The sequence below is a fragment of the Ruditapes philippinarum genome, unplaced genomic scaffold (assembly GCF_026571515.1).
Source record: "Ruditapes philippinarum isolate M1 unplaced genomic scaffold, ASM2657151v2 ctg506_1_1_1_1, whole genome shotgun sequence".
In the NCBI taxonomy this organism is placed as follows: domain Eukaryota; kingdom Metazoa; phylum Mollusca; class Bivalvia; order Venerida; family Veneridae; genus Ruditapes; species Ruditapes philippinarum.
The window spans coordinates 558,693-579,551 of record NW_026862393.1 but is presented as its reverse complement, the minus strand read 5'-3'; the positions used below and the strand labels follow the sequence as shown (position 1 = coordinate 579,551).

At 30.8% G+C, this 20,859-nt stretch overlaps 1 protein-coding gene across 4 annotated transcripts; it reads right to left on the bottom strand.

Moving 5' to 3' along the window:
• Positions 1 to 923: 923 nt before the first annotated feature.
• On the bottom strand, positions 924 to 10,418 carry LOC132718972 (transmembrane emp24 domain-containing protein 4-like). 4 transcript variants are annotated; one of them, XM_060702688.1, is made up of 6 exons: positions 10,228 to 10,415; positions 8,453 to 8,568; positions 5,923 to 6,027; positions 5,238 to 5,384; positions 4,344 to 4,493; positions 2,441 to 2,573 (listed from the first exon to the last, which is right to left on the bottom strand). In XM_060702688.1, exons 1-5 carry the CDS (start codon positions 10,361 to 10,363, stop codon positions 4,344 to 4,346), a joined length of 654 nt encoding a protein of 217 aa, XP_060558671.1. In that variant the 5' UTR covers positions 10,364 to 10,415; the 3' UTR covers positions 2,441 to 2,573. The 4 variants fall into 4 exon arrangements, with proteins under 4 accessions (XP_060558672.1, XP_060558671.1, XP_060558669.1 ...); XM_060702689.1 differs by lacking the exon at positions 4,344 to 4,493 and having other exon boundaries at positions 924 to 2,573; positions 10,228 to 10,418; XM_060702686.1 differs by lacking the exon at positions 2,441 to 2,573 and having other exon boundaries at positions 4,079 to 4,493.
• Positions 10,419 to 20,859: the final 10,441 nt, after the last annotated feature.

Genomic DNA, 20,859 nt, shown 5'->3' with positions numbered 1-20,859 from the left:
GTGATTATGTCTATAGTTATATCAGATGGGACAAACTGATTTACAATTTACTTATGTGCCGAAACAAAATGTTTTCATACTTTACATGCTTTATGCTCCATGCAATAGTCACAAACTATGTCCAACAATTTCTATACTCATTTATTGATAGAAAAGTTATCATTCAATCTTCACCCCCCAAAAAAACAGCCATGTTTTGAACACATGACTTATGAGCCTCAACAAGACTAACTCCAGAATTAAGAATATTTGGGTTTTTCCCAGCAAATCTGTTGGTACAAAAAAACCTTTACAGTTACAGCTTCAAAAATGGCAAAACAGGTTGACTATTGAAATGGGTAGTGCACCATGAAGCTATATCAGTAAAAGTTAGTTTGAAAAAATCCACATTTGTTGAGTTCCCGGATAACGTCTATTATCATGGTTGCTGATTGGACATTGAGGAATCATTTCTATGAAAAGATGACAATGCATAGATCCTTGACCTGTTTAATTCCAATTATCAGTTTAGTAGATACAAAAAGAATTTCATCACAACAGGTTTTTAACAAAAAAGAGCACATGTTAATGTTTGTGGCTGAATATATTGTTATTCAAATAAAAGTCAGACAAGGGATCTATCAATAGACTAACTCCAGAATTAAGAATATTTGGGTTACTTCCAGCTAATCTATTGGTACAAACATTTACAGTTTCGAAAATATGCTCTACAGGATAACTAAATTATTGTGACAGGTTGTGCACCGTGAAGCTATAACAGTAACTTTGTTTGTACTTATGGATTAGCAGGGAAACCCACATTTGCTGAGTTCGGGATAACATCTATTACAGGAAATTAACAGTAAAACTGTGATCAGTCATTTAGATACATAAACCTTTAATAAATGGGAAATGCATTACCATAAAGAATAAGAACAAATAAATTTTTAATTGTTTTCCATTTTATTTCATTTGTCTTGTACACATTAAAATCATGAATGAAATAGAAAAGAATATTTAATAAAAAAAAAATGTAAATAGTTTACTAGAATCTACTTCAAAGTTATATTAATGTAATATCTACATGTATTTCACGCTTTATCGAGTTCTTAGAATTTTCCAAAACAAAAAGAAAATAAAGTAAAATCATTTTTTGTTGTAATTGTGGTTCAAAAAACAAATTACAAATGAATTGTGTAAGGTCAAAACTGGGTAAATCTTTCATTATGCAGAAAAAAGAGAGAAACAATTCTTTAAAAAAAGTAAAATAAAAGCAAGTTTGTTAACACTCTGGATTTTATTGATTGAATGACTTTCATTTGTAATAAGTACAATACTATGTTCAACATAGTCTGACCAGAATCTATACTGTTAATAAATGAATGTTTACATTTTAATATATTTACCATCACTTAAGCCAATTACATGTATTTACCAGAGTGGATATTATTTAATTTATACCAGATAATATTATTTTACTTTTCCAAAACTGAATCTGTTAAACCAAGTCACTGTCACAAAAACATTATGTTTTAAATCTATATACAAAAAAAAACTACACACAAAATTACACCTCTAACCATAAATAAATCTACGGTAACAACAATATACATGTTACTATGTACAAATTTATTCACATACCACCATACATAATGTAAAAACAGCCAGAATTCAACCCTATACTTGACAGTGGCATTTCAAAATAAATGCATACAATTATCTTCATAGAATTTTAAAGATACCAAAAAAATAAAATTCCAATATTTTAAATCCAATATAATACAATGGATAAGTCACAAAAATATTTTTATTCTTAATTCAATAAATTTACCAAACTTTAGCCTTTTGTTCGAATAAAGAACTTCTGAAAAAATCCAAATAATTTACAATTTGTTACCATGGTAACTGTCAATTTTGTACAAACAAGCTGCATACAGGTTGATATAGTTGAGCGGTGTTCAATAATTAAAATAGTGTGACATCAAAAAATACATCAATGTACAATAACGTTCATAAATCACTAGAACACATTCACTTCTCCTCAGTTCAACTACCTACATTTATACTTGTCATACACTCCATTTCCAAACTTTACTTTTAACAGTTACAACATGTTTCTTTTATTAAATACACATGTCCTGTACAAATATGGCAAAATCCCAGTTCATTCTAAATAAAAATTTCTATTCATTTGTTCACGTTATAAAAACAGTTTTTAGAAGTAAGTAAAATAAGGGAAACAGATGCCAAAATATAAATCATGGTTTGAAAAACCTGTCACTTTTAATGGAAAAATGTGTTAATTACAACAAGAAACACCAATTTATTTAGAAAACCTTTTTCAAAGATTATAACATTAACTGAAATATTTCTTATATTATTAACTTTAGATTTATAAATTAATGACTTAGAAACATAAATTAATGACAAACTATGTATGAGCATCACACAAGTTTCTTAGAGATAAAAAATTTCTTCAGATGTCGAACTTGCAACAAACCAATGACTATTAGTGCTCCAGTTTGACCCACTGACCACCAGAAAACTCTCTGATTGGTGCTGATACTTGTATGGCGGAACCTTTCCTCCCGTGTCTGTAATATTCAATCATGTTAAATCAAGCAACCAAAATTATTATCATGATCAAGATGTATAAGCACTTTAATACCATGCACTTTATATAAACATTTAACCCTGTCAAACCTACATATACCTCAGTTATAACACTTGTAGTGGACTAACATTGTGTGCACACATCTATATATATATGTAAATAAATCTAGCAATGATAGTTTATTTTTCAACAATCGTTTAATTAGAGACATCAAGGCACTACAAAAAGCTTGTGTAAATATGCACGGAATGATATACTGATTTTAATCTTACACAAACTATATTCTAGTGATATGATAATGCTCTGCGACTCAATCATGTCAATATACAGTCACATGTACAGATCTAATATATAACAATAAAACAGATCTTTAAATCATAAAACATTCAACATCATTCATTTGAGATTATGATAAAAGTTATCCACAAATATAAAAATACAGCTGCTGTTCACATAGTAATATAAAGTTAAAGCTTTTATGAATCAGTGAAGTATTGGTTGATGGTAGGATTAATAAATATTCTAGGAATATATTTTTGTAGTAATGTACAAAAGATGAGAGGTAAAAGCTTAGATCTTCTATCTAACAATTATGCAAGAGTATATTGTAAGTGGGAACAGTGTAAGGGAGACAACTTAAAACCACACGTCTACGTACAATATGATACTAACATACCAATTATGAAATTTAAAATCCTATTTTCTTTGATGATAAGTGAATACATTTAACATGAACTTTTTATAAATGATGAAAACTCATATACCTATCAGATTTATACAAAAAAGCTCCTCATTACTAGATACTTTTACACATGAACAATATAATCAAAATGTCAGTATTTATATACAGGCATTGGCAGTATAAATAAATGAAAATCTATCTATATTAACGAAGACCTTGGAGATATAGCCATTCCAGTATTTTAATACTTTAGTCCTTTTAAAACAAGAAATATACAATACCACTGATTTGAAACAGGGCCACTTTGTAACACACATTCAGCAGTGACAAGGTTAAAGGTTAAGTTCTGTAACTTATTAAAAGGTTAACCATTAAAATCCTTACCACCACTCAAATAATTTCTGGTATTTCTGCTCCACACAGTATCAATAAAATATATGTCTGTACATACATGATGAAGAAAATTCTAACAAGGGGCACTAACTGAATTCTCCACTAGAACCCTGCTTCTCTTTAAAGTTTGGGCCAAAATTCCCCATTATTGCAAACATTTTACTTTTATTTGTATAAAGAAAGGGAGGTCACTCAAGAAATTCATGAACAAGTTTTATCTTGACAGGTTATACCATGATTATATGTACATATGTTTACAATTATCTCCCCTGAATTTCTCACACATTCATTTCCTTATGACTAAATTAGCTAATATCAAATACTGTAAAATCATTTCATGCATCCAATCAGACATCGAGGTTTGATTTTTACAACTTATTTCTTCTAAATATAATGAAAATCTTTCTTCATCATCTTTAAAAAAATCTGCTTAAAAAATTCCCCGGAGGTTTCTTGTTAATTTGTTCAATTGATCAATCACTGTACATAAAAACCATAACATAATTTAATTTTTTTAACTTAACCTATCGTTTAAACTTATAGTTAACAAGCATGGAACAAAAGTTGATTTATTAATTTACTGGAAGATTTAACAACTCCTATCATGTCTTATTTCTCAATTAAACAATGACATTACAGTATGAATTAATTATTAAATCCTATACTATCTAAGACCTATACTAATTTCTTTGCTTCAAAGAAACTTTTTAGATGTCTCATCTGCCAGAATCCTGTGATAAGTAGAATGATGGTCTGAGCAATTGACCACCATAATACACGCTGGTTAGTGCTCTCACTTGTCTGTCGGAAACGTTCCTCACGATACTGAAAATACACAACATGTGCAATGCATGGGTAAACAACATGTGCACAATATATATAAGTATAGAGAGAGAACAAAGGTTGGAAGTTGTGGATTTACACTTGGAATATTTGATAGGGTGGACAAAACTGGCAATGTTCATTAGTATAAAGTTGTAGAACATGATTTATTAACAGGTGTCATTCATAATACCTATTAAGTCAACTAAAGTAATTATTTGATGAAGTATTAGTTGACTGTCAGGATATACAGAATGATGTAGATGGCACCAGAATATCCAGATTCCTTCAAAATAACTACTTGGTTTATTGAAAGAGATACAGACAATATTGAATGAGTGTAGGTTACTGAATGAGTTGAATAGTTTTGAAAATTCAGTAACTGATCTACACTTATAAATAAAATATTCTATTTATTACATATCCAAAATAAATTGAAAAAGAATAATTTTTCTTTGACACCTAAGCATATCTTTTAAGCTATGTTTGTGTAACACAAAATTCATGATGTCATGTCAAAATATATGCACGGCCATGCAATACCATTTTTACTCTGTCACAAAGAGGCTAGGGCATGTGATAAATACTCGATAATAGCTAGAGTATGACACAGAGTAGTACAAGGACAAAATCCCGATAACGGAAAAAACAAACATTAAACACTGTCATGGATAGTACAAGTAAAGGTGTAATGGTATTTCCTGTTTATTTATTGATATATCTGTGTTAATGGGAATGATAACTTACTCTCTGATAATTTTGTTCTTTTGTTATTTGTTCAACCTGATCTAGCAGTTGTCTGATGCGAAGCTGTAGCTCCGACAGTTTATCCTTCGCTTGAATCTGTTGATAATCTACAGCGTGTTCACCGACCTGGATATCTAAATGTACTCTCTGAAACATCATAAAACAACATCTATATATTGTACTTATACACTATACATATACATTGTTTATATTATTAAATTTTTTTATTTTTTTTTAGAAATTTTAAGAAATAGAAATCAGCGTAATCTTTGATATGTTGTTTAACATGGCTAATTTGTGTTAATACATGTACATGCATAATAATCACTTATTTTAAGCACACGTATAGATATCTTCTATATCTATTCAAATTTAACTTCATATTTGCCAACATTGGAAATGACAATCACTCTATCTGTAAATCTATCTATTAATACAAGAGGCTTGTTTATTTGAAAGATTCCTTGTTGAATGACTTTCTGGACAGTACCAGTGTCCAGTGGTACTGATTTTGGTATGTTAGTGCTTCCGTCAGAATTCTTTTCCATGTGCCTTCAGGTCTGATATGGAGCACTATCTCATTTATAATCTTAAAGTTATGTATTAAATCAACATTTAAGGAATTCAATACTTTCTGCTGTAAAATGAACTTCAGTAAAGGAGAACACTATAAGAATAAACATACCAACTGTCCACTAGAGAACCAGGCACTGGAGTTAGAATGTAGACAAATGACATGTTCACCTGCAGAGTGTGAGGTAAATGTAAATCTTCCTTCTGAGGCATATGTCTGAAATATCATATAAAATAATAGACTTTATTATACCTCTATATACATGTCTACAATGGTAAAATAGTAAAATACCGGATATAAAACAGATGTTATGACTATATTAACATTTTCAACTTTTTAAGACATGTGAGCAATTGAAAATGAAGACTTCACTGGTATTTAAATATCATGTAAGGGCAAATAAGTTTAATAACTGCCCTTTTTTCTATCAGCTAGATCATTCAGTGATTATCTCCCTTGTGGACACAAATTAGTGATGTTACCTTGATGAGATCACTGACTAATACTTTGAGGTCAACTCTCGCCAGCTAATCTGCCTAACAGACTTTCCTGGATAACTAACCAGTAATTACCGATTTCGCCACAATTGACTGACTATTTATCAAAACATTATTTCTGTATTAGCAGTGAGAAAAATTATTACATAATTACTAGAATATGATGATTACAAATTAGTTAATTACTATACTAATATCAACATTAGAAGCAGATAAACTAAAAATATAAAAACTAATTTACTATATAATGACAATAATGGATAAAAAGAAGGCTTTTTGGGAATTATGTGTCAAACAAACAAACCTCATGTTCAGCCTTGTATTATGTACATTGTATCACACTAATTAAAACCTTAATTCTCTTTAGTTAAATGTGTATTAAGCATGCTTGCAATTAAATCTAATACTGTCTAAGTACTTTCAGTTAAACATATCTTTGGCATTGACCCTCAGTATCAAATTTATTTCAGTATTGCAAAAATGATTTTTTTTTTGTATGCATTACACTTCTTGAACACAGTAAAACTGTCAACCAGTGGAAGTAAAGCACAATGTGGTATATATATGGAGGATGGTAGGATATGAGGAGATTGTATACAAACGTTCCCATGCACCAAACAAACCCAATACCAAACATATAACTCTAGTTTCACAATATATCTATATGTAACAGCATCACCCTAATAGCATAAATGTGAAAAAATCTTTAAATTGCAAAAAAATATTCCCAAAATAATAGTAAATACATGATTAGATAATTTAAATTTTTGCCTTTATAACTCATAATCCCCGTGACTTATACATATAAAAATATATTGTTTAGGTTAATGAAATTAAAATATAATGTCAAAATACTTCTACAATAAGAATAACAAGACCAGATGCTGATACATAGAAATAGTTGTGAACTTGGGTACTAAGTTGTAAAACACAGATGTTGTATTTGTCTCAAAATAAATCTTCATCAGTGGTGTGTATCAACTTTCATGCTCAAAACAAAAAGAGAAAGCAATAGTGCAAGTTGACATGTGTCATCAACTAAGAGTCTAAGACAGTGGTTATCTGAAGAATTCTTCTACTAAATTCGAGTCAATAACATAACATTACAATCATAACCATGGTTTATAGAATAATATATCAAATTATTGGTGTTATGCCTCTTATTTTACACCAAACATTTGCAATTAAGTTTGATACCTGTAGTTGACATTTGTGGTTTTTTTTACTAATTAAGGATGTAAATTACAGTCAGCATTCAGGGAATATAATAGAAACTTTCCTAATTCATGGAATTAAATTTGCTAGCTATAATTCAGGTTTTAGTCACTAGAATAGATCTAGGTTGGTCTACATTCATAACATTGTAGTATTGCATGATGGTTCAATACTGAAATTCCTTGAATTCTTGTCTAAAAATAATGAATAAACAATTCAAAATAAAATGACAACACACTAACAATACTGAGCACAGTAAAGGTAAATAGGTAATGGTGAATATAAATAGACAAATTGAAAACTGTCACCAGACTGTGGGTATTTATTTTACAAAGTCATGACAGACAAAGAGCTGTTGAATGAAAACTGGCAATATTAAAAGAAAAACATAAATTTAATTTTAAATTTATCATTGAATTATTTATAGGCCACCTCTCACCATTTCTGGAAGAAACATTGAACTTTACGGACCACCTACACCATTAGAAACTCAAAGTTTAATTTCTGTGGAAATGAACAAGACTCACTCTAGACAGTATAACTTGCTCGTCCGGGTCTTTAATTTCAACGAGCATGCCAATTCCCGGGGCAGAAGGGAGGTAATCCTTTACAGTGTAATCATAAAGTTGCACCTTGTAGTTGCCTGAAAATTTGTGATACAATAATACAATATAAAACTTTTATATAACAAAGCAATGTTTGACCGCTATTTTGAAAGAAATAACATTGTAACCTTTTCTAAAAAATAATTTTTTACAGGTTTGTTTGTTCTTGTTCAGGCTAACAACCCTCTTAAAGAAAAAAAGAAAACTGAGCTCACTAATGTTATTTCTTTCAAAAAAGTGCTAGTGATAGGGACTAAGATATTAGTGTGGTAAAGACTACATGATGTGTCCACAGCACTCCCATGTCTTTCAGCACTAGCTTACCCGTGATAGAATAACTTTTGAATCAGTATCTTTAATTTCCACATGCATTCCAAGACCTTGAACTGTTGGTACATAATCATTGACATTTTTGTCAAATATCTCAACCTTATATTTTCCTGAAAGACAGAAATAATTAAAAATCATATAATACCACATATATATCATTACATATACAGCCTCTGTAGAGCAATGTGGGAGGCAAATATTTTGATTGGTGTTGAAAGGTGTTGCTTTATTGAAGTTAAATGCAAACTGTTTTTGTATTGAGGCTCTATCTACTGAGCTATGAACAGTTTAAATTTATTAGAACTGTCTGTAAATATCATGAAATCCAGGGTTGGTTTTGCGCAAGGTATATCGCGGTATGATTTGAATCTCACTGCAGAGATTGAAAATTCCACTTGTAATTACAAGTAGATTTTAAAAGAATTTGATGCAAGACTTGTAGAAAACTGTTGCTTGCACATTGGATTTAGAAGCTACTTGTCCTGCAGGACAAGTGACTCTGAAAATATTTTTCGATGCCTGTACTGCCTGTGCCCAGTGATTTTCCTGCTTATATAACAGACTCCGATAAAAGGCCTCTTCCCAATTGAAATTTTCTTTAAAATCATGCAGTTTTCACAAAAATCTGAACTTAAACCTGCTTTTTTACTTCCCAAATTAGCAATTTTAGCGATAATTTTTTCCCCAAAATCAAGTGGCTAAGGCCTTTTCCCAATTAAGTGAGAAAAATCACTGCAGTGCCAGCCGAAAGTTCTAGCCACACTACAGTCACCCAAACCTAACAATCATCATGGTTTTGATTACAGAATCAGTAACTGATAAAAAAATCAATTTTCATTATATTTGGTTTAAAGGTCTTCTTCTCAGAAACACTTAAGTTATTTGCATACTTATTCATGCTATTTACTTTTTAAGTGCCGTAAGACTCTTTGCTAGAAATATGGGTCAGTACACCACAGCCACTTCCTTTGAAATTTGGAGAACAAATTAAGACAATTCATATATATTCTCTTTCATACAAAATAAACAGTTAAATCAAACATCCAAATTCCATTTGCCCGCTTGTTTCAGCAATGATCAGGCATTCAGAGCATTAAATTTTCCTTCTGTTACAGGGCCAAACATCGACCCCTTAACAATTAAAAAATTGCACTTTTTTCACAAAGCGGCTGAAAAAAAATCACAATTTCAAGAGATTTTACAAAATTTCTGAACTTTTGTCTTCAAAATTCATTGTTTACCTTCTGGTAAAACTTGATTTTCGCCAATTGAAAACACGCATATAGTTTAATTTTAATAGAGTTTAATGGTATTTGCGCATGTTTACTGGGTTAAAGTACAGACTCGAAGCAGATTTTACACAGGTCTGAAATTATAATTTAACATTCATCGCAAACTGTTTCCGGTTTCAAAATGTCAAATTATTTTTTAACAACTTTACGACATATCATGTTTTTCTCGCAACATGAACAGGCCCAGGCCCCTTTACAATTTTGACGAAAGATGCCCTGATGATCATGATGATAGAAATTAGAAATAGAATTTTGTTGCAAGTCTTTCTGGCTCTGAAATTAATTTTCAAATCAATCCATGTAAACAAAGAAATTTCTTGCAACCATCTTTTTAAAGAAAATAAGGATAGTATAGCTCGTCTCAAGAAAAAGGAAAAACAGCTTAAACCTGTCAAGTTTATTTTTAATTTGACATGTTGATGTTTCAGAAACTGTTGCACATATTTTTAATCTATTTCTTTCTCAAGGTAACCTTACCCACAACCATTGTTTCATCTGGAATTTCTTCGATAAAGCATTTCTTTTCTGTTTCACCGATGTGAAAATAAAGGCCAGAAACGGTTGTAAAGCTAATAAAAACAAGAAGTAGACGTTGCATTGACATGTTGGACATTTTTACAGGAAGTCAAACACCGGAAACTTCTAACGCATGCGCAATGCCACGTTGGAATACGAAACTAAAATCATTTTTTAAACGTGGCGCGTTTGATTTAAGCGAAATACGAATATATTTTAATCAAGTAGTACAACATATACTTACACAGTCCATTTTTCAAGCTATTTTCATACCATTTAGCTAAGAAAGCACTTTCTGTAATTTCTACTCATTATTATGTACATTGTCTATACACTATGGGTTATTTTCCAGAACAGTCACCTCCATACTGTGGAAAGCAATACTTCATTCAATATCAAATTCATCTGTGTTTATTTTAATTTTTGCCATGTCCAAACTTTGTTTAAATTCTATGTGACAGGTTTTATTCTATAGTTGCTTATGTGAAATGATAGAAGAAAATTTCTCCCAGTTATGCCACTATTTCTGCCAGTTATGCCCCTTTTGAAGAAAAATGCAGTGTGCTTTCTTAATAAATCATAGCAAAAAGTTTTATGGGATAAACTTGTTTATCTTTGCAAACATACTGAAAATCAAATTAGAAAAAAATAATTTGAAATGAAATAAGATATCTTGAGTTATCTGTTCTTAGTGACATAAATTTATGTGCAAAATTTTAGTAATTAATATAGGTGATTACATTCAGCTGCTCGAACACAGTCCTGTATTGATACTCTCTGTATAGTTAGTGTTTTTTCTACCTAAACATTTTAAAAATACCTGTTAAATTAATTACCACGTTTGATACAATCACGTGAGTGAAGTTTGTTTTTTGTACTTTGGTCACGCATTGTACATAGATTATAATAAAACTGGTTTCGATATATTGGTATGATAGAGAAATACAGTCGGAACAACATGTTAGAAAATAATAATATTAAAATTATACGTAAGACTTACCGAAACGATGTTATTGTAGAAATGTGGTTAAGTGAATTGATATAGGGGCCTAATGTTTCACGTAATCTTAGATTTATTTAGCACAAATTAGTTTACAAAATTGTTTTATGTGTATTGTTATTACTGTCTCAAACATGTTTATTTGATTGTTAATCTCACTTATTATAACTGATTTATTTGTGATATGACCATTTGATTGGAAATAAAAGTTTTTCTTTTCTACAGGCTCGGGGCCTCTAGATACAAAAATGGTAACTGGCTTACGTCAAATGTATGTCACTAAATATTTGTAAAAATGGAACCTGGATTCCTACGTTGACCTCCATGTCATAAACACCTTGGCCAGACGGACTGTAAGGCAGATGTAAACGGCTGTGTGGTACTGAGCTAATTAGTTCAGGAAAAGAGCCCCTAATAAGTAGATTTACCGATTAATTAGAGATATCCTTAAAAGTTATGGTCATGTTCTACCCGTATTTGCAGCTATAGTGTCTTATATTCGTACTCTTTTATTAACATACAACTCGGAAGCATATTTTTATAGAAAACTTTTGCTGATAAAGCATTTCAAAATTAAAAATTTATACGTTTATAAAGGCTTATATCATACATAATGTAGTATACAGTGAAAGTTTCAAAGAAAGATAAGCATTCAACACCAATTAATGTCTTAAACTGTTAGGGGAAATGGATTAACGTGTATTTTAAGATATCCCGAAAATGCATCAGAAGCCATTCGTGTCAAAGTCTGAAAAATTCCGGGTAAATGTAAAAATGAAAAAAATTGATTTTTTACAGGCACTTATAATACAGATAATATAGCTTTGTGATTTGGGAAGTAAGTCAGAAACTTCTATATAAAACAATTTATAAAATAAGACTGGAAGAAAGAGCGGAAACAGTTACCAGTGGATTTTATTAATTTAACTTTATTGTTACTTCAAAAATATATATATTTGGAAATGCAGAGCGGACGAACAGGTTTGGTGATTTCACATTTAAAAGTAGAATATTCGTGAACAATTTTGAATCTGACTGAAATTAGAGTGTCACAATTAGAAGCAACACCGGATGAACTATTTAGACATGTAAAAGAATTTTTTGTAATATAAGAGCATACCAGGAAAATGACAATAAAACTAAAAACGTTCCAAAACAAGACATAATGAACGAACAAATTCTGAATGTGTCAACTTTAACTAAATGTTACATTTATATCATTATTCTTCTTTTCCATTTCAAAGAAATTATTTAACCTTATTAGAAATCCATTTTAGTACGATTTTAATCCATATTTTAAAGTTATTGTTCGGTCCGTGCTTTTCAGTTCGTAATGTTCAGGAAAATTTCCTTTTTTATTTCTTTAGATGTCCAAATTCAAAATAGTACTGTATTTCATTATTTAAAAGTTAACCAATTCTAGAACTATTGGTATCAATGAAAAAAAAAACAAGAATAAAGATCAACAAGGCAAAGGCAACGTTCACAGGACGCGGCCCCCGACACACTCAAGGTACCTTAGGTATAATTTTATACCAAAAATATTGCAATTGTTTGAAAAATAAAGTTGTTAAATTGGGCGCCATGTTTTTCTTTCAAAAATCAGAAACATTTTTTTTACTGTGTATGTCCATTATTTTACACATTAGAGGTGCGAACATACAAAAATGACATTATACAAAACTGCAATTTATCTTCAATATTAGAGGAATTAAAAGTATCTATATATATCAACCTTATGTTGTATTATACAATACCAAGTTTCTTAAACATTTACAATTTGTTAAAATAAAGACAAAAAAATCTTCATTTTCATTGATTTAAACAGCAAATTTATAGATTGAGATAATCTGCTGACCAGTTAAACTTATAATGGAAACTGCTGACCAACTAGATATATACAGCAAAATGATGTTTTCGCTGAATTTTTCATTTTCTCTGTAATGTTATTAAGTATAGCATATTTTACATCTCGCCAAAATATAATACAGACTGCGTAACTTATGTATGAGGTAATTTTCTTCTTATTCTATATAGTTAGCAAAATTTTTTAATTTACTAATTAAGATATGTAGAGAAAAATGATATTTTGCCGTGAATTTCTTATTATTAATGTTAGTAAACAGATTCTACATCTCGCAAAACAATAAAATCACTGCTGACCAAATACAATAAAAAATTGCTTAGGTGTTTTGGCGTATTTACTTCATATTCTATTTGGTCAGCAGATTTAACGTACTTTACATTAGGCAAGAATTAAACTGCTGACCAGATACAGTGTTGGATTCAGGCCCGGGCTTCAGGGAGGTCGGCCTAAAGATACGTTTATCAGCTGGGCTGGAGTATATTTTTGTCAGTTTCAAACTTGATTGGCTGTAGTGTACTCCCTTATCAAAACATTTATTGCTGTCATCCAGTTGTTAATCTCCTGCCTGGGGCTTGGCAGAGATCGTTATCTATCAACATGCTTGAATGACTTCAAAGTTTGATTGGTTTATTACTTTCCAGAGGTCTAATGAAATTAATTCATTTCATTTCATTTATTTATTGGCAATCAGCAATACATTTGCCTTTGGCCATTTACAAACAAACAAAAAACTTATGGCAAAGACTATTATATACATAACTAACATAGACAAATAATGAAGTACAATATACGATCAGAAGACAGGTAAACTTTCAAGGGTATTTTGACGTAAACACAATGCTTCTTTTATATACTTTGCTAGATTAAACATATATTTTTTACTTTTATTTGACATCAATGCATTGAACTTTTGTAAAGTTGGCCATGAACACTGGCCCAAATATTTCGATCTAATACTACTGTAACGTGAGCAACACATAACAAAATGATATTCTGACTCTACTGCATTTTGGTTACATAGTTTGCACAATCTATTACTTTTTTTCAATATTATTATATCTTCCTAATTCTATATCTAAACTATGTGAGCACAATCTCAAGCATGTCAAATGCTGCCTTAGCTTATCATTCAATATAACATCCAAGTACTTTTCAAAACAAAATTCAGTTTTATATTTGCAATAACAATCTAATTTTGACATAGAATTAATATTTAAACTCCATTCTTGAATAAATTGATCTCGTATTCTAGATTTTATCAAAAGGTAATAATTAACCCTAGGATCAAATGTCAACCTTATATCTGAAAAACCTAAATGATCTATAATAGAATTCATTCTACTAGCCCAACTAGAGGTACTTACATTATTACATAAATCATTAAACATTTGATAAATAGGTAAATCATTACTTTTCATAATTTTCAACCAAAATTTAACGCTTCTTTCTTTACATATAACTGACAGAGGCACTCGGCCGAGTTCACCATATACCGCATATGTAGGAGTTTGTTTCTTTACGCCTAATATATATTTACAAAATCGAATATGTAATTTATCTACCTCTTTATAATTATAAGCACCCCAAACTTCACATCCATACGTTAATATAGGGACAATCATAGTATCAAAAAGAGATAACTTGGTACGAATATCTAGACTAACATTATCAAAAACGTTTAAAAGATTATTATACGCCCTAAGAGCTTGCTCATGCAGTGCTTTTACAGCATTTACAAGAGTACCAGTGTAAGTAAACTTGATTCCAAGATAAACAAAATTGTCAACAATTTCAATTTTTTCGTTATCTATATAGAAGTCAGGATATACAGTTTGTTTTCTCTTTTCAAAAACACAAATTTTTGTTTTACTAATGTTTATTTTCAAACCCCATTTTTTAGAATAATGTTGCACAGCATTAATTTGAGCCTGTAGGCTATTTGGATCTGTCGTAAATAATACAATATCATCAGCAAATAAAATCATATACCTAGACAAAAGTTCAGAGTCCCTTTCAGTCAAAGCATTAAAATCCAAATTTTCAGAAATATCATTGATGAAAAGTAGAAAAAGTAGAGGAGACAAAGGTTCTCCCTGCTTTAAACCTATCGTTACATTAAAGAAGTCTGACATATTCATGTTATTTGACAATTTCACACAAGCTTGAACCTTTAAATAAATACATTTGATCATATTTGTCATTTTACAGCTAATTCCTGATTGTAACAGTTTATTCCATAATTTATCTCTACAAACAGTATCAAATGCTCTTTGGTAATCAATAAAAATACACCAGAGTTTTGATTTTTTTGATAGAACCTTCTGTATAATAGCATGAAGTAGGAATATAACATCTGCTGTAGAGCGACCCTCTCGAAAACCATACTGAGAATCATTAAAAACATGTTCTTGTTCACACCAGCTATTAATACGATTTCTTAATATCAAAGAAAATATCTTCCCTATAACATTTATTAATGTAATACCTCTATAATTCGCAGGTATATTTTTATCACCTTTTTTATATATCGGAACAATAACTCCCATAGACCATGCTTCAGGATATACACAGTTATTATAAATATAGTTAAATAATGTACATAAATAGGGAGATATAACATTGTTTGCATCAATAAAAAAATCGGCTACATTATTGTCATAGTCACAACTTTTGTATCTTTTCAAAGAAGATATTGTTTTTTGGACCTCTTCCACAGAAATTTCTCTATCAAGAAAATCAATATTTACAGTTTCGTGACTCTCTTGTGAAAATTCATCACGTTCCGACTGGCTTTGACTATCATTAGACATATTTTTAAAATAATTTTTAAACTCCTCAAGACTAGCATTAGATTCAAATCCACCTGTATTTCTAAATTTTTTAATATATTTCCAAAATTTACGAGGAGACGTTTTACTAATATCAGACATTTTTATTTTTTCTCTATGAAAATACTTGCTTTTAGCCGCCTTTTTAACTTTAATGTATTTTTTCCTACAAGTAAGCAAAACTAATTTATTTTCTTCGGATTTAAAGCTAGCATAACGTCTCTTCGCATCACAAAATAACTTTTTTGCATGTCTACAATCATCATTGAACCATAGCGATTTCCGCTTCTTTTGTTTTGGACGATTATTATACGTCTTACCGTAACATGAATATGAAATATCATAAACTGTATCAGAAAAACATGTCACACATTGATTGATATCATATACACCATTTAACAATTTCTGGTTGATATCATTAAACACAGAACACTTACTTTGTAATATGTTTAAAAAATCCCCATTTTCGGACGAATTCCATAAAATTTTATCAAATTCTAAGTATTCATCTGGTAAATCTGATATAATATAAGAAAGACAAAATGTTACTGGACAATGATCAGAATATTCATTAATATCTAAAACACACATATTTGATACACTATCATAACATTCTATATTTGAAATTACATAATCTACAAGGCTAGACACTGGTTTATTTCTATATACTGAATTATAAGTGCATTTACCATCATCTTTACGACCATTTAATATACACAAATTGTTCTCCTTGCAAAGATCTAGTAGTTTTGAGCCATAATTATTAAAACCATTGTCATGATTTTGACGCACAGGTAAATCATCCCCAGACATAGCGGACTCAGGTAAACCAACGTATCGGTCAAGATTTAGGTCAATGATATAATCCGGCAAGTTCCCGTGCGGCTATTTAGGTCACCTACTAAATATACATCACCTGTATCATAATATTTACGTATTTCAGTGTTTAAACATTCGAAAAATTCAAAATTATACAAAATAGAATTAACATTTCTATAAACCGCCGAATATTCAGGAGGTATATAACAAACACAGAAATAAGCATCTTTGTTAGACTGTAAACACTGTTTATCAATTTTAAACCAGATAATTCCTCTATTATCAATATTTAAAAGATATATAAAGTTTTTGTAACAGTTTTTGTAGTATACGACAACCCCTCCGCTATAGCGCTTAGCTTTACTATTAGATTTCGGACGGGGACAATTAAAGCAATCATAACCGTCTATATGTACATTTTTACGAGAAGCATTCCAAGTTTCATTAAAAAGCAACACATCAAAATCACACACATAGTTAAGAAAGTCAGAGTCTTGTTATTTCGTACCTAAACCTTGTACATTCCATAAAAGGAACGATAACTGTCTCTGATCAGGTTCCTAGCTAGAGCTATAAACCGAGTTGTGAACCGTTTCTACAGTGTACATTTTATTTTCAATATACAGTTTGTCATGTGAAATGAATGCTGATTTGCCATTTTTCTTGGCATTGATCATAACCGGAAGTAGAATTTTTCTGCGGTCCTGAGTCAGTTTAGTAAATTGGTCGCTAACGCTGATCATCGGTTTTACCGGTGCTGTATGCTTGTCTCCATCCGTCGGTTCCGCGATTTCCGATGCCATAACGTCGGGAGTCTCCGATCCACCGGTGTCTGACACCTCGGGCTATTTTCACCGGGGGGGTTTAAATTTTTTATAATTTTTGGGAACTTCTTCCATGTTTTCCTTTTGCTTTCTCCTTTTCTAAATAAACTTATTTTGGGGTAGGGTTTAACATTTAAAGGGCCCAAATTGGGCTCGAAATTTTTCGATAGTCCCTACTTTTTCTCCAAACCTGTTTCGCTCGTTTCAAATTTATTTGTTTTTTATGAGCATTTTGTATTTCAAAAACTTTTTACTTTACATAATTCAAGGGACAAGCTTTGGGTACCCAATTTTTTAGTTTTTGGGGCGCTGCTTTTTTGATTTTCCTCCCGGGGGAAAAACCCTTGGAAAACAAAAGGGACATCTCATAGATTGTTTAAACGCAAAATATCTTTTTTTCTTCTGGGAAAACCGGGTTTTTTTGGATTCAAAAACCGGGGGCGGGGTTTAAATTTTGCAACTTTAGCACGTTCTGCTTGAAGAGCTTTATCAAGTTCAGAGCTTTTGGATTTTAGTTCTTCGCATGTTTGAGAATCAAAAGCTCTACTCATTTCTGCATCAGTTACTCGCGCATCTACATCTCGGACGGAACTTTCACGGGAAGTTACTCGGGTATCGATATTACTTAACTTTGTAGAAAGGGTAGATAACTGTTTTTCAATGGCGTCTAACTTGTTTAATCGTTTATCCAAAGACATCAGCTGGTCAAGCACTGACTTTTGAAAGTGTTCATTGTATTGGTTGCTAGTCTGGGGGCCACTTGATTGAAATTGTGGAGACGCGTTTATATATTGAGTATGGGGTGGCGTATTCTGTTGGGGTGTATAGAAAGCTCCAGACTGAGTTTGGTAATTGTTCATGTTTCCTATAGAAGCCATGTTCATTGGTTGAAAATACCCTGGTTGAGGTTGTGAAGACATTGTGCCACTATGGGATATACGTGAATCAGGGCGCTTTTCCGGTAGTGCATTTACATTCACATTGTCAGGAGAAACCAGCGCATTTTTTCTCTTTTTAGTTTTGTTATTGTTTATATTTTCCTTTTGAGGGATACATTTTTCCTTCTTTTTTGTAGGCATTTGTGCACAGATAGTGGCAAATAGACGTGTTACATTTTACACCATATTTTACTATCTTTGTTTTTCCATTTTCTTTGTGAAATTCCTATAATTAAGAAACTTATTATTTGTAAATTAAAAAGTACCGAGTTTTATGAAGATAATATTGAAGGAATCGCGTTAAAAATAACTATTTTTACTAAGAGTTTTATTTTTACTAAGACTTTTATCAAGATAAAATGATTGATCATTTGCTTTTAATAACTTTTATGACAGTTATATTTTTTAAATAAAATTTAAATTGTACTGACCTCTGGATTCATTGATGGAAAAAAAATCTTTTTGAATATTAATTATGTTTGAAATTATGTTTTTGTACAATAGAAAGGCAGTATCTTGATACTTCGGAAAATCTTCTATTATTCAGATGAGTAAATTGATCAAGTGTTTGTAATTATTTTTTATAACGGTCGGGCATACATTGGTAAGTGTGCTGTTATTTTGTAAATGCTTACTACTAAACACCAGGGGCATTCTATTTGAAAGACCTTGCAAACACTAACCTCTACAAAATACAGTGTGGTGTAAAACCATTCAAAAGGTACCATAAACAGCACTATAAAGGAAATAACACCATTTTCAACCTCATATTTCAAAATTTTCTCAGTCTATGGGAGGGGACACCCCTCCGAGACCCACCCCAATTACATATATTTTTCTTTATTCCATATCGTCTAAATATTTTCAACAAAATTATAGTGTACACACATATAAGCAAAGTACATTAATAACTACTGAGCTACTTATAAGATGAGCTATAAAACTCATCAATTACAAATTTTGTCACATGAACAAGATGCTGGCCTAATCTTCAAACATGCACAATTTTTGCCTGTTTTGTTATTTTTATCAAAATCTTCCACCCATATGTCAGAAGGAAACCATCTTCTGTAGCCGCCCCTGAGATAAATGTATAGTAGAATCTGCTGTATAGTAGAATCTTTCTTTCCTATGACTAGATATCAATTTACCAGTTAAATATAATGTGACGACGTAAGTGGAAGCATGTATAGAGTAGTGTGCAATAACCTCGGATTGCCCATGAAAGCCCGAAGGCTTATTTCCAATGGGGTCCTTGGATATATACTTACTAGAATATACAATATAAAAACAAAAAACTTGAAAAAACAAAACTTTGGAAACTGGAAGATGTCATATAAATAAAATATTAACCTTTATTATTTCCTTTAACTTTGCTAAAAGGAAAACAATAAAAATGAAGATCAATATCTAGTCATACTAGTGAATTTAATTATGATTTCCTAACTGTTCTAGTAAATGGGCCTTTACTGAGCTTTTGTCATCTCCTATGTTATTAAGAATATAAAAGAAATCGCTTTAGTGTTTTTGAAGTAATTTTCTTCTTATTCTATGTAGTCAGCAGATTCAACGTACTGTACATCATGTGAGATACTGCTAAGCAGTTAAACGTAGATCTATAGTAGAATCTGCTGACCAGTTTAACTTGAAGTGAAAACTGCTGATCAGTCAGATATAGAGAGAAAAATAATACAGTTAGCCAATAGAGGATCATAGCCAATAACGGATCAGTCAGTAATTTAACGAAATATTCTTCTACCAGTTTTGAGCTTAAAAATGTTTTTACCTAACAGGCATGTGCATTAGGATGTTAGCTACTTGACAGCGGGAAAAAAATGTAAACATCCGTGTAATTCACATCAGTTTCACTCAGATGCTTAACCAAGCGTTTCCGTTCCTCGTGAAATTGAGCGCCACTGACAACACATATTTGAAATTGTTGCCTTATTTATCGTAAAAACTCACAAGATATTTAATCAAAGCTGGTAGATATTTGATGCCCAATATGTTAACTACCTGCAACACCAACCGTTTAAAAAATGCTTGAGGAATCATTTTGATAGCGCTATTCAAATGAATTGCACCGAGTTGTCCATTAGCGGATCATGCAATTTTATAGGAAGTTATCAGTTATCCAACCTGTTATAGAAAATATTTTTTATAGAAAATGTTGGTTTGTATACCAAATAAATAAATAAATAATATAAAGTTTAAATGATTTATGTTAATATTACAACTGAATTTTGCAGTCCATGCCAGAAAAAGTATTTTATGCAGTATAAACAGCTGCAACAGTGAAATACTATTCCATGCTACA